This window comes from Lithobates pipiens, unplaced genomic scaffold, assembly GCF_037356315.1.
Source record: "Lithobates pipiens isolate NorthernLeopardFrog02 unplaced genomic scaffold, aLitPip1_a1.2 Scaffold_8, whole genome shotgun sequence".
Classification (NCBI taxonomy): domain Eukaryota; kingdom Metazoa; phylum Chordata; class Amphibia; order Anura; family Ranidae; genus Lithobates; species Lithobates pipiens.
The window spans coordinates 57,499,497-57,514,644 of NW_027507903.1; the positions used below are offsets into that span (position 1 = coordinate 57,499,497).

Sequence of the window (15,148 nt, forward strand, 5' to 3'; positions counted from 1 at the left end):
GTCTGGAGTGGTAAGTGGGGTACCCCAAGGCTCTGTCCTGGGACCAATTCTGTTTATTTATACATAAATGATATAGAGGATGAGATACATAGCTCAATCTCATTTTTTGCTGATGACACAAAAATAAGTAGGGCGATAACTTCACATGGATATAGAAACTTTAAAAGAAGACCGAAATAAAATAATGGGTTGGGCAACTACATGGCAAATGAGGTTTAATGTTGAAAAATGTAAAGTAATGTACTTGGGGCTTAAAATATAAACGCACATTTCTCACAAGGGGGTAGAACCTCTGGGAGAATCCAGGATGGAGAAAGATCTGGGGGTCCTGGTAGAAGACAGACTGAGCAATATCATGCAATGTCAAGTAGCAGTAAGCATAGCCAGCAGACTATTAGCATGCATAGATTTACTCCAGATATAAAACTATAATCCTGCCACTTTATAAAACTCTGGTTCAGCCACATCTGGAGTATTCTGTCCAGTTTTGGTCATCAATCCTCAGGAAGAATGTGCTGAAACTGGAAAAAGTCCAAAGAAGGGCAAAATGAATAAGGGGACTGGAGGACCTCAATTACAAGGAATGACTACAAGCACTAAACGTACGGCGGAGAGACGCTTGAGAGGAGATACAATTGTGATATACAAATATCTCAATGATGATCGCAGTGTAGGTAAGAAACGATTCAGACTCAGGGAGTGTAAAAGGACACGGGGCCACATGAGACTGGAAAAGAAGCGGTTTAACATTAAGCTGCGTAGGGGGTTTTTCACTGTCAGGGAGGAAAGGATGTGCAACTCTTTTCCACAATTGGTGTCAGCGGGAAGTATTGCTAGTTTCAAAAGACTCTTGGATGTGCATATTAGTGAACACAACATACGGGGATATGGGAAATGATCAACATTGACACACATACACCTACACAGGTTGAACTGGATGCACAAGTGTCTTTATTCAACCTTACCAACTATGAACTATAATAAAAAATGAAAAAAGATTCCTACATTCACGCAAACAAGGTGGATGGCAAGAACGTTGTATTCTGACAGGGGCACCTACCGGTGATCCCATTAATTGAGAAAATGTTTCCAAATTGTCTGTTTGACAGAAGTTAATCTTCTGTTGAGAGGGGGCTGCTACACACTGATTACAATGTCAATCAGCGTATGGCTAGTTTTATTCAGTCTCTGTACTTGATGATGCAACATGAAGACAAAAACCTGCAGAAGATATTGGAGAGAACTTTGTTCATTAAAGTTAATACAGGAAATTCCAACAATAATGTTCTGGCAATTTAAACCACTTTTAATTGCAAAAATGGCCACATATATCAATTATTTCAAGCCCTGAGTTGTCTAGGAAAAGTAATAAGAGGCATTTTTTTTCTAACAGACACCCTGCCAGATGAACTAGATACGGATATATGTTTACTGTACATGGAAATGTAAGTCCTGCTCCTCACCATTTAAGGAGCCAATATTTCAGACTTCATCTCAATGACTACCTATTGGTGTATTAGAGACTGCAGCTTGACTGGACAGTTAAAATATTCAAAGGTTGCACACTATGTGTGGAAGGCCTTTGGGGAATGACCGTCTGGTCATGTTACTACACAATGTAAGTTCTGAATAATCCAAGAAAACTTTTAGATAATGGAAATCCACTTTAAAAGAACCTTTAACCTGCACAGTAAAACATATCAAATCTGTTTCTAAACAAACAGAAAATATATAGGCAGGTGTCTAGCTCCATCAGACACAGTATTAGGAATACATAGAGTTAGAAACAGGTGACGGCAACCATAAAAATTGCCATTTTCCATAATAAAAACATAATTGTTACAAAGACATTATCAGAGTTTTTGGAAGAACAATTTGCACTTACCCAAGACTTCTGCTGTGGCCATGATTTCACAGGTGTACATTGCAGCCATAAGCCTTTGGGGTTGGACATGGAAAGCGCAACGACACGCTTCCTTCATTGTGGCAATTAACTGTCCAGAAAATGGCCCATAACAACCTGGAAGCATCACATCTATTTTCTGTTTATTAGACTTGTCATGAGCTTTTGAACCTTCCTGCTGGTCTTCTAAGATGTCTTTTCCATCAGTTGTTTTTCTTGCAGCATCATTACTAGAGCCAACATTTGAAGTCTCTTCAGCCTTTGTTAGCATTATTTCTTCTGAGATTTGCCTTTCTAGAATCATAGATTTACACATATCGAGTTTTTGCACAATGAAACAGACACCCATTAGAGGTTCTTCACACATAGGTCCAGCAAGGGTTGCAAGCTGAAATCCACTAATGATGCTGTTATCAAAGTTCCGATATATACATTGTTTGGATACTTTTTCAAGGCATTGCCAGACAGATGGAATTTCATAACCTTCAATGTGATTTAACAAAATATTTGGCCCACAGTGCCGTGGACCAAATGACCAGATCTGGTTGACGGCATTTCTCCACCTTCTGCCCTGTAAATGCTGCTCGAGCTGACTTTTGAATTCTTGAATTCTGCTTATTGTTGTATCGTTTACATTAGCATTACTGCCTTCATTCAAAGCCAAGTTAACCTGTTCAATGGTGCGAATCAAGTCACTGTTTTTCTCTAGTAGCTGGGTGACCTCTTCTGGAAGTGCCATTGCTCTGACACTGATAGTGGCCTGTTTATTTGGTGTGGTTACAGTCACCAAGCCATCAGCATCAATCTGGACTCCCTCATGCCCCTTAGTTGGCTCTTCTTTCTGGTGTATAATGGCCACTTTTTGCTGCTTTCCAATTTCTTCATTTACCATGTCTAGTTTTGGTGGCCTGATTATAGTTTCCCGAAAAGGAATAATTGGGGCTGATGCACTCAGCTGAATTTTGGCAAACCTACATGCGATACAAAAAAAAAGTAAAAAAATAAAAAATTGAGAGCAAGGAAAACCAGAAAACCTATTATATATTCTTCCCCACAAATAAACTCCTAAACATACAATCTTATGTCTTATGGTTATTTAGGGCTCATTCACACTATGTGCAGTTACCAGCATTTTTCCTTTTGGATAAACACGCTAACTGTAATGCCACAAGGAAAATAATAGTTGACACCAGAATGCAGTGTTTTACTGTGTTCCAGAGCCTTGTGAGATAACAATCAACCAATGGAACAGATTGGCCATGAGTGCATCATTTTTTATTTATTTTTAATCAGGAAAACGGTTTTATTCAAAATGAAGCATACATGGTACAGATATGCAATAAAATCAGTACAATCAAATAACAGTGGTCGTATGAAAAAACCAAAACAAAAAAAAAACCTTCTTTGTTCCCTTAAAGTTGGGTAATAGGAAAAACAGATAAGCATTTTTAAAGCATGGTACCAGGATATCAAACGGATATAGTTTGAACCTTAACTTCCAAGCAGGAGATATAGACATCATCAGGAAAATCACATTAAGTGGTGGATGAATACAGATTTCCGGTATGATATTATATCTAAGACATCAGCTTTACAAATGACATATATTGTTAACGTTTAACCACTTGCTTACTGGGCACTTAAACCCCCCTCAGTCCCAGACCAATTTTCAGCTTTCAGCGCTGATGCACTTTGAATGACAATTGCGCGGGCATACAACACTGTACCCAAATGAAATTTCTATCATTTTTTTCCCACAAATAGAGCTTTCTTTTGGTGGTATTTAGTTACAGCTCGGAGTTTTATTTTTTGCTAAACAAACAAAAAAAGATGCAAAAAAAAAAAAAAATCATGTTTTAATAGTTTGTTATAAAATTTTGCAAACGGGTCATTTTTCTCCTTCATTGAAGTGCGCTGATAAGGCGGCACTGATAGGCTGCATTGGTGGGCACTGATGGGCTGCATTGGTGGGCACTGATAGGCTGCATTGGTGGGCACTGATAGGCTGCACTTGTGGGCACTGATAGGCATAGTTAAGGCGGCACTAATAGGCACAGATAAGGCGGCACCGATGGGCACAGATAAGGCGGCACTGATGGGCAAAGATGGGCACAGATAAGATGGCACGGATGGGTGGCACGGATAAGTGGCACGGATGGGTGGCACGGATGGGCACTGATAGGTACCACAGATAGATGGGACTGATGGGCACTGATAGGTGGCACTGATAGGTGGCTCTGATAGGTGGCACTGCTGGGCACTGATGGGCGGCACTGCTGGGCACTGATGGGTGGCACTGCTGGGCACTGATGGGCGGCACTGGGGTGCAGCACCTTTGAGGCAGATTGGGTGGCACTGTGGGTGGCACTGTGGGTGGCACTGTGGGGTGGCACTGTGGGGTGGCACTGTGGGGTGGCACTGTGGGCATTATGGGCACAGACGGGGGGCACTTACTTTTACTTTGTTATATTTCAGGATGGCACTGCGGGAGGCAGGTGGGCACTGGCAGGTGGCATGTGGTGCCTTTCATTGCTGGCCGTGATCAGGACTGATGTCCCGATCACGGCCGCCGGTGATCGGCTTTTTTTTTTTCTCCTCGCGCTGTCAGCGCGAGTAGGAATAATAGGCGATTACCGGCTCCGTTCTATCACATGATCAGCTGTCATTGGCTGACAGCTGATCACGTGATAAGGGGTCGGGATCGACCCCTTACACGGATCGGTGATCAGGCGAGTCTCACGGACTCGCCGATCACAGAGCGCGCCGCGCGCGCCCCTCAGGGGGCGCGCAGGCCGCTCGTAACCAGGACGACGTCAATAGACGTAGTCCTGGAAATCTAGGTCCGCGCTAATGCCGTCATTCGGCAATAGCGCGGTACCCAAGTGGTTAATCAGGACATATATCAGACTGGGATAGTCATCTGTCCTAAATCTTCGAATACTTATGAGGGCACCCTCTGTGTTCATATACAGTATCTCACAAAAGTGAGTACACCCCTCACATTTTGGTAAATATTTTATTACGTCTTTTCATGTGACAACACTGAAGAAATTACACTTTGCTAAAATGTAAAAGTAGTGAGTGTACAGTTTGTATAACAGTGTAGATTTGCTGTCCCCTCAAAATAACGCAACACACAACCATTAATGTCTAAACCACTGGCAACAAAAATGAGTACACCACTAAGTAGAAATGTCCAAATTGGGCCCAAAGTGTCAATATTTTGTGTGGCCACCATTATTTTCCAGCACTGCCTTAACCCTCTTGGGCATGGAGTTCACCAGAGGATGCCCCACAGATGCTCAATAGGGTTTAGGTCTGGAGACATGCTTGGCCAGTATATCACCTTTACCCTCAGCTTCTTTAGCAAGACAGTGGTTGTCTTGGAGGTGTGTTTAGGGTCATTATCACGTTGGAATTCTGCCCTGCGGCTCAGTCTCCAAAGGGAGGGGATCATGCTCTGCTTCAGTATGTCACAGTACATGTTGGCATTTATGGTTCCCCCCATGAACTGTAGCTCCCCAGTGCCGGAAGCACTTATGCAGCCCCAAACCATGACACTCCCACCACCATACTTGATTGTAGGCAAGACACACTTGCCTTTGTACTCCTCACTTGGTTGCCAGCACACACGCTTGACACCATCTGAACCACATAAGTTTATCTTGGTCTCATTAGACCACAGGACATGGTTCCAGTAATCCATGTCCCTATAGTCTGCTTGTCTTCAGGGCTTTCTTGTGCATCATCTTTAGAGGAGGCTTTCTTCTGGGATAACAGCCATGCAGACCAATTTGATGCAGCAATTCTGGCAGCACTCGTATTTCTATTTCTCAAAGACAACCTCTGGATAGGACACTGAACATGTGCACTCAACTTCTTTGGTCGACCATGACGAGGCCTGTTCTGAGTGGAACCTGTCCTGTTAAACCACTCTGTGGTTTTGGCCATCGTGCTGCAGCTCAGTTTCAGGGTCTTGGCAATCTTCAAGTAGAGAAACAATTATTTTTTTCAGATCCTCAGAGAGTTCTTTGCCATGAGGTGCCATGTTGAACTTCCAGTGACCAGTATGAGAGAGTGAGAGTGATAACACCAAATTTAACACACCTGCTTCCCATTCACACCTGAGACCTTGTAACACTAATGAGCCACATTTTACCAAGGAGGGAAAATGGCTAACTGGGCCCAATTTGGACATTTTTACTTAGGGGTGTACCCACTTTTGCTGCCAACGGTTTAGACATTATTGGCTGTGTGTTGAGTTATTTTGAGGGGACAGCAAATTTACACTGTTATACAAGCTGTACACTCACTACTTTACATTGTAGCAAAGTGTAATTTCTTCAGTGTTGTCACATGAAAAGATATAATAAAATATTTAAAAAAAAATGTGAGGTGTGTACTCACTCATGAGATACTGTATTATCTTTTTTTATGGCAGTGCAGTTTGGCATTGACCTCTCTCATCCAGGTTTAAAGAGTTGGAGGTAATGCTTGCATCCAGGTCCTTGCTATAATTTTTCTAGCCATATATAATGTTTCTCTCAAGAAGACAGGAAGAGATTTGTCTGTATCCAAATCTGGTAGCAAGCCTAATAAGCATAATTTAGGTGAGTGCATCATTTTACTAAACTATACATAAGGAATCTGGATAGGTATGACTCAAATTTACCCCCAAACCTCCTTCCCCTTCTCTTGATCATGTTTCAAACTCCATTTTTTCTTTTACCTTGTTCATGTAGTCAGAAACTGCTTTTCTTACTCCTTGTGATATCATCCCCGGGTTTCTGAAATTCTTTCAGGGGCTGGTAGGTCAGATCCTATTGACATAGGCATACCTCCCAAAACTACATCTCCCATGAGCCCCTTCCCTAAACCAAGTGTAATGGCAGGCTCTTGGGACTTAAAGTGGAGTTCCACCCAAAAATGCAACTTCCGCTTTAAGTGATGTGACCCCATGACATGCCACATTTGGCACGTAATTTTATTTTGGGGGGGGGGGGGGGGCGGATACACAGTTTCTATGGGCACCCAGCTTTCCACTTCCTCCCCGGACTCCGCAGTGCCGGAAGGAAGTTCATCTCTCCCCCCCTCCGGGGAGACTGTAGGCACTAACAAGCCCTGCAAGAGCATTTCAGCAGGTACAGACAAGTCATAAGTAACAGAAAAGACTGACTGTGTGTATTGTTGAGTACTGTGAGTAATTGTGTGTACCTGTGTAGTGCGAGTACCTGTGTAGTGGAGTACCTGTGTAGTGTGAGCACCTGTGTAGTGCGAGCACCTGTGTAGTGCGAGCACCTGTGTAGTGTGATTAACTGTGTAGAGTGCTGTGAGTGCCCAAGTGTTGTGAGTACCTGTGTATGTGAGTACCCGTGTATTGTATTGTTGAGTATTAGTGCCAGGAAGCTAGTTGTTGGTTAATTGGACACAGCATAATTCCCAAACCCCATTAAATTAGTAGGTACGATGACCGGCGGGGTTGGAAATGCGACTCGTGTACATCTTGCAGCATGTATGCGTTCTTTGATCATCCAATCAAGGGCGATTCTGCTTTGCAAAATGTATGCATGTTGTTTCCCTGGAAGCCCAGGTTCTGAATCTAGGGACTGTCAACACTGAAAAGAAAATTCTCCCAAAGGAGAACTGGAAACGCACCCGGCAGGTGCCAGCACAGAGGCGGGTGGAGAGAAAGAGGGGCAGGCACCAGAGAAAGTAGAGGGGTGACAGTCAGGAAGGGTAGAGGGGAAAGAGTCAGGAAGGCCAATCCTGAGCTGGAACATCCCAATAAGTATGCCCCATTGCGTAACATTGGTGAAACCAGTCAGGGATGAGCACTGCTGGAGCAGAGTGATGCCCCTATCTGCCAGGGGAAGAACTCCTCCAGTGACAGTGGGGGGGGGGGGGGGGCAATGGGAAGGAAATGAAGATTTTGGTGGTAGGGGATTCAATTCTCAGAAGGACAGACAAGGCAATCTGTCACAAGGACCTGAAGCGCCAAACTGTAGCTTGTCCACTGAATGCTCGGATTCGGCACATCAAGTATCTGGTGGACAATTTACAAGGGGGGAGGGGGGGCTGGGGAATGCTGGTGCATGTTGGTACCAATGACAAAGTCAGAGGAAGTTGGAGTTTCCTAAAAAATTATTTTAGGGATTTAGGAGCTATATTTAAGAATGGGACCTCCAAGGTAGTATTTTCAGAAATACTATTGGTACCTCGAGTCACACCAGAAAGGAAGTGGGAGATAAGGGCAGTAAACCAGTGCCTGAGGAGCTGGTGTAGAAAGGGGGGTTTGGGTTCCTGGCTTGGGTTCCTGGAGAACTGGGCCAACTTTTCAGTCGCTCCCCAGCTCTATACAAGGGACAGACTGCACCTAAATGAGGCGGGTGCATATCTGAGTGAAGATGGCCGAAAAGTCGGAGGGGCTTTTAAACTAGGCGATGTGGGGGGGGGGGGGGGGCTAGACATAGAGATAGCCAGTGTAGAATGTATTAAAGTGGGTAGTATTGGGGGCATTAGTGGTAGGTTGGCTAAAACACCAAAACCCATGGTAAGTATAGTAACAAGTCCTATTTGCAACCTCAAAACACCCAATAAGGAGATAGTATGCTTCTGGACAAACCCAGGAGGTGCGTTCACTAATGCCAGGAGTATGGCGGACAAGATGGGAGAACTAGAGCTGCTACTGTATGAGGAGAAATTTGATTTTGTGGGAATTTCAGTGACCTGTTCTATAGCTCTCATGTTAGGCTGGCGGCCATTCAAGTGTATTCCCTATATTGCAGGGACAGGGACAGGGACAGGTGAATTTGAGGGATGACATCACTAATGAAGCAAGGGAGGAGGAGTAATCCTTATGGGTAGAGTTACAATAGAGGGGAAAAAGGAGAAATGTAGGAGCGGATGTAGAAATGCGGGGAAACTTAGCGATCATAGGTCAATTTGTTTCAGCATAAATTACACAAATAGGAAACATAAGGGGAAGACAAGGACACTGAATTTCAAAAGGGCCAACTTCCAGAAACTACGCTCTTGCTAGAAGATACTAAATGGAATAAAATTCTAGGAACTAAAAACACGGAGGAAAAATGGGTGCGCTTTAGGAGCATATTAAATAAGGTTATCCCAAAGGGTAATACATTTAAAAGAGCTAATAATAGTCCTGGGTGGCTTAACGCCAACGTAAAAATTCATATAAAAGCAAAGCAGAAGGCCTTCAAAAAATACAAGGCTGAGGGATCATCATCAGCATTCCAACTGTATAAAGAATGCAATAAGAAACGTAAGGGTGTAATCAGGGTGGCTAAGATAGAACACAAAAGGCACATAGCGGAGAAGAGTAATGCCGTGTACACACGATCGCACATTCCGACAACAAAATCCACGGGATTTTTTGCCGACGGATGTTGACTCAAACTTGACTTGCATACACACGGTTGCACAAAGTTGTCGGAATTTCCGAACGCCAAGAACGCGGTGACGTATAATACATACCATGAGCTGAGAAAAAAGAAGTTCATTAGACAGTGCAGCTCTTCTGCTTGATTCCGAGCATGCGTGGAACTTTGTGCGTCGGAATTGTGTACACATGATCGGAATTTACGTGAATTCATTTTGTTGTTGGAAAATTTGAGATCCAGATATCAAATTTTGTGCGATGGAAACTGTCTGATGGAGCCTACACACGGTCAGAATTTCCAACAACAAGCTCCGACCGTATATACGCGGCATTAGAAAACTCCCAAGAAATTCTTGAAATACATGAATGACGCTGCCAGACTCATGCACCTTACCAGCCATTCAGTGTCCTCCACCCCTCTCTGCCAATCCCTCCACTGGCTTCCACTCACCCAACTAATAAAATTCAAAGTACTAACAATAATTTATGAAGCCATCCATAACTCTGTCCCCAGCTACATCACTAACCTAGTCCCAAAATACCAACCAAGCCGCTCTCTTCGGTCATCCCAAGACCTCCTGCTCTCCAGCTCCCTTGTCACCTCCTCTCATGCTCACCTCCAGGATTTCTCAAGAGCTTCTCCCAACCTTGGGAACTCCCTACCCCAATCTGTCTGACTGTCCCCTAATCTATCCATCTTTAGGCGATCCCTGAAAACCCCTCTCTTCAAAGAAGCCTATCCTGCTTCTAACTAACACTGTCCCCCCACAGCTATTACCTTTTGTATCAATTGACCCTTCCTTTTTAGAACGTAAGCTTTAATGAGCAGGGCCCTCTGATTCCTCTTGTACCAAATTGTAATGTAACTGTAATGTCTGCCCTCATGTTGTAAAGCGCTGCTCAAACTGTTGGCGCTATATAAAACCTGTATAATAATAATAATAAATAGTAAAAGAGGGATTACAAATCATATTGGCCCCATAAAGAATGATGAAGGGGTTCTGGTTACAAAGGATGGTGAGATGGCAATGGTTTTGAATGTGTTTTTCTCCTCAGTCTTCACGGAAACGGAAGGCTTCAGTAAACAAAACTGCAATGTTTATCCTCATGACCCGTCATGACACATCACAGGAAGCACCCCAATGGTTAACAGAGGATAAAATCAGAAACAGACTTGAAAAACTTAACATAAATAAGTCACCGGGACCAGAAGGCTTGCACCTGAGGGTCCTTAAGGAGTTCAGTCACATAATTGCCAGACCGTTGTTCATAATTTTACGAACATTCTACTGACTGGTATGATACCCAGCTGATTGGAGAAAAGCCAATGTAGCAATGATCTTTAAAAAAGGACCAAGATATATACCTGGGAACTACAGACCAGTTAGCCTAACATCAATAGTATGCAAGCTCTTGGAAGGGATGATAAGGGATGATAAGTAATGAAAACTGTATCATTAGCAGTAATCAGCATGGATTCATGAAAATCGTTCTTGCCAAACAAATCTATTAACCGTCTATGAGGAGGTGAGCTGCCATCTAGATGAAGTAGTGTGGCGTACTGTATCTGGATTTTGCAAAGTCATTTGATACGTTTACTATACAAGCTAAGGTCTGCTGGCATGGATCAAAGGGCGAGTACCTTGGTTGAAAACTGGCTACAAGGGGCGAGTTCAGAGGGTAGTGACATATGGGGTGTACTTGAAATGGTCCAATGTGGAAAGTGGGATCCCTCAGGGTTCTGTCTTGGGACCAATCCTATTTAATTTATTCATAAATGATCTGGAGGATGGGATAAACAGCTCAATCTAATTATTTGGGGGCGATACTAAGCTTAACAGGGCAATAACTTCTTTGCAGGATTTGGATAACCTGCAAGAAGATCTGAATAAATTAATGGGGTGGGCAACTACATGGCAATTGAGGTTTAATGTAGAAAAATGTAAAATAATTCATATAGGTGGCAAAAACATGAATTCAATCTACTCACTGGGGGAATCTAGAATGAAAAAGGAGCTGGGGGTCCTAGTAGATGACAGGCTCAGCAATGGCATGCAATGCCAAGCTGCTGCAAGCAAAGCCAATAGAAAATTGTCATGCATTAAAAATGGGATTAACTCCAGAGATAAAACGATAATGCTCCCACTTCTATTTAAGACTCTGGTCTGGCCCCACCCGGAGTATGCCGTACAGTTCTGGGCTCCAGGCCTCAGGAAGGATGTGCTGGAAATGGAGTGAGTACAGAAAAGGGAAAAAAAGCTAATAAAGGGGCTGGAGGATCTTGGCTATGAGGAAAGATTACAAGCACTGAACTTATTCTCTCTGGAGAAGATACGCTTGAGAGGGGATATGGTTTCAATGTACAAATACCATACTGGTGACCCCACAATAGGGATAAAACTTTTCCGCGAAAGGGCATTTACAAAGACTCGCCACGTTTCACTAAAAGAGGAAAAGCAATTTAACCTGAAACTGCGTAAAGGGTTCTTTACAGTAAGAGCGGCAAGAACGTGGAATTCTCTTCCACAAGCAGTGATTTCAGCAGGGAGCATAGATAATTTAAAAAAACTATTAGATAGGCACCCAAAGGACCACAACATAGAGGGATATGCAATGTAATATTGATATAAAAGTGCACAAACACAGGTTGGACTTAATGGACTTTTTTCAACCTTACGTATGTAAGAGCTTAGGGAGCTAAGTTCTAGATCTGCACTTACCACCTGCTTTATAGGAGCTCTATGGGCACAGTATACACGTTCATTCTATAACAACATAATTGTAATACAAATACAATATCTATTATTGACAATCCAATATAAGCTTACTCAAAAAAAATCTCCTTTCATGTTGACAGTTCTGCCTGTCTGTTGCCCATTTCTTTTTACAACTTACTGAATACCCTGCTTTCCTTTCAGCTTCTCCTCTGTTATTTACTTTCAATTTCCAAGGACTACATATCCTATGGTACCTTGCTGCCTGCAAAAATTGATTCCTATACTGACTCCACCTCTTGAAACTCCTCCTCTCAGCACCTCTAGTTCAGAAGAAAGACACTGTGAAATGTGTGACACAGCAGTGCCTACTCACAGGGAATAGTAAATACGTAATTCAAGGAGGTAAAGGTATGGTGCTCTTCACAAAGTACGTTTATAGTGCGTAGTTAGTGTGGAAGGTGGAGGTAGACACAGTGTGGACACTGAAAAGTGGAGAAGCGTACACTGCTTGAATCATTAGCACTTTGATAAATTATTTCTGTTTTGCACCTGAACTTTTCAGTGGAAATGTCTCTTGCAAGGGATGCTTTATCAAAGCAGAGCTTCACCCAAAAGGGGAAGCTCCACTTGTTTGCACCCTCCCCCTCTTCACTGACACATTTGGGGGGTGTTATCCATTCTTACTTCTGGATACAATTGCTGCGGCGATGTCTGCCCCTTCCTACTTTCCCCCGCAGCCTTTTGGGACACCCACAGGTCCCAGAAGACTGCTGGACCATTCAGAAAGGCCAGGGTGACTCAGAAGGCTTCACTGCTGGTTTCCCTTACCTAAGATGCCCAGCGCCTGCACCTGAAGCCGGCTGAAGAATTGGCTCGGGTGCCAACATCGCTGGATCCCTGGACAGGTAAGTGTCTTAATATTAAAAGTCAGCAGCTACAGTTATTGTACCTGCTGACCTTTAATTTTTGGAGGAAAACTGGAGCTCCTCATTTGAATTTGAATGCATAAGACACTTTATTCCATATATGCATGAGTGCACAGGCCATTTTTTAAAGAGATTAATTTATGGACAGTGTGTATTTTATGAATCATGTGAATTTATATTTTATGTAATTTGGCACATTGCACTTTTTTTATTTTGAGATCTATTCATTTTTGCTGTGTATTATATATTTAATAGGTAAAGTGTAGTAATAATTATATTTTGTACATTTTAGAATAGACTCGTAAAAAGAGAGCAATTTGGCACACTATCTTAAATTGGCTGGTGAGCAACCTGGATCTGGACATTGTGGAGACGTTAGCTCTCCTCACATCATAGAATGGCAACCCCAGAAAAATCCATCAACTTATTTAAACAATCAGAATTCGGTATTAATTTATGTGACTGTAAAAAAAAAGTAGAAAAGAGTAGGAAAAGTTTTCCAGGATTGAAAAACCTGCAGCTGGCAGAGCTCCCTCAAAGGAGGAGACCTTGGCTATTTTATGTCTTTGAGAGGAACAGCAGCACTTAAGCAAGCAAAAGTATTCATCTGGCAAAAAGACGCATCCCTGAAAAGGGAAGCACGATTTGGCTGTTAGTTACCTAGTGAACTGTTAATGTGCTTTCCATGTATAGGAAAATAAAAAGGGAAACAAAAAACCCATGCAGGAAAAACATTAACAGGACGTAACACAATGCCTAAGTATAGAAGTCAGGCTGTAGAAGAGAACGGACACCTGTGGGGAAGGTGGTAAAGAACAAATTTCCTTCCTAGCATGGTGCAGCAAAATGTCTCCAGTACATACAAGTGCCTTATTATTAATCCTGAAAATGTGCCTGCCACAAAGCCATTACATCATCAGGGTATGGCTGCATATATGTATACACCATCCCTCGCCCTCTGATCCTGAGGCCTACAATTAGCTAAATGCTGGGGGAAGCCATGTCATTAAAGTGCCTGCACACGCTCATTTGTGTTTGACTGCAATAAGCAAATACATATGGAAAAGTATACATACATTTCCCCAGGCATGCATATATTTAGCATCACAGCAACACAGACATCTTGTAAGTATTTTTAATAAATAAAGATGTCAGGATATAATCTTTGTATCGCTGTTATATTAAGATGCTTGGGATGGTGTCATAGAAGTAGAGTCACCCCATCATATTGACAGCTGTTGAAGGACCAGTAGACAAAAATATAGTTATTTTATGTGAAAGCATTCACAAATATGTACAAAGTAGAGAATATATTATATATATACACACACACACATACACACACTTACACACACACACCGATCAGACATAACATTATGATCATCGATTATCTCGTTACAGTGGCACCTGAAAATGGATGGGATATATTAGGCAGCAAGTGGGCAAGTTGTCTGCAATGGTCAGGACCTACCAAAAGTGGTCCAGGGTAGGAAAACTGGCAAACCGGTAAAAGGATCATGGTCAGCCAAGGCTCATTATTGCACGTAGGGAGCGATGATTGGTCATTGTACTTCAATCCAATAGAAGAGCAACTATAGCTCAGATTGCTGAAAAAGTTAGCGTTGGTTTCCGATAGAAAGGTGTCATGAAAATCGCATGAAGAGACTGACCCCCAGGTCTTCTGGTTTACGATCGCGCGCGGGTGCGCGCGCGCACCCATGTTGGCGCCAAATGGCCTATTTAAACTAGCCTTTTCCTAATGGTCTCTGCTGTCTGCTCTACAGCAAAATACCTGTGAGACCTGATCCGTAGCATTCGTTCCTGTTTGACCCGGCCTGCCTGTGACCCATCTGCTATCTGCCTGCACCCGACCCCGGCTTGTTGTGACGATTCTCCTGCCTGTTCCCTTGTACTTCGCTTCCAGTCTGATATCTGACCCAGCTTGCTTTGACCATCCGTCTGCTAAGATGAACCTGCTTATATTGAACTGTGTCATCTGCTGCCAGTAACCTGCTTGTATTGAACTGTTCACCTGCTGCAAGTACCTGCTTATATTGCACTGTTCAGCTGCTACAAGTTACCTGTCTTATTGAACTGTTCACCTGCTGCAAGTACCTGCTTATATTGCACTGTTCATCTGCTACAAGTTACCTGTCTTATTGAACTGTTCACCTGCTGCAAGTACCTGCTTATTTTGAACTGT

The 15,148-nt window shown here is 43.0% G+C and overlaps 1 protein-coding gene across 1 annotated transcript in view; it reads right to left on the reverse strand.

The window, feature by feature from the left end:
* Positions 1 to 15,148, reverse strand: part of EFL1 (elongation factor like GTPase 1) — a 558,006-nt gene that overhangs the window by 67,134 nt on the left and 475,724 nt on the right. The window contains exon 18 of the mRNA XM_077472758.1: positions 1,886 to 2,874. Coding sequence (XP_077328884.1) covers positions 1,886 to 2,874 — 989 coding nt within the window. The remainder of the gene's footprint in view (positions 1 to 1,885; positions 2,875 to 15,148) is intronic.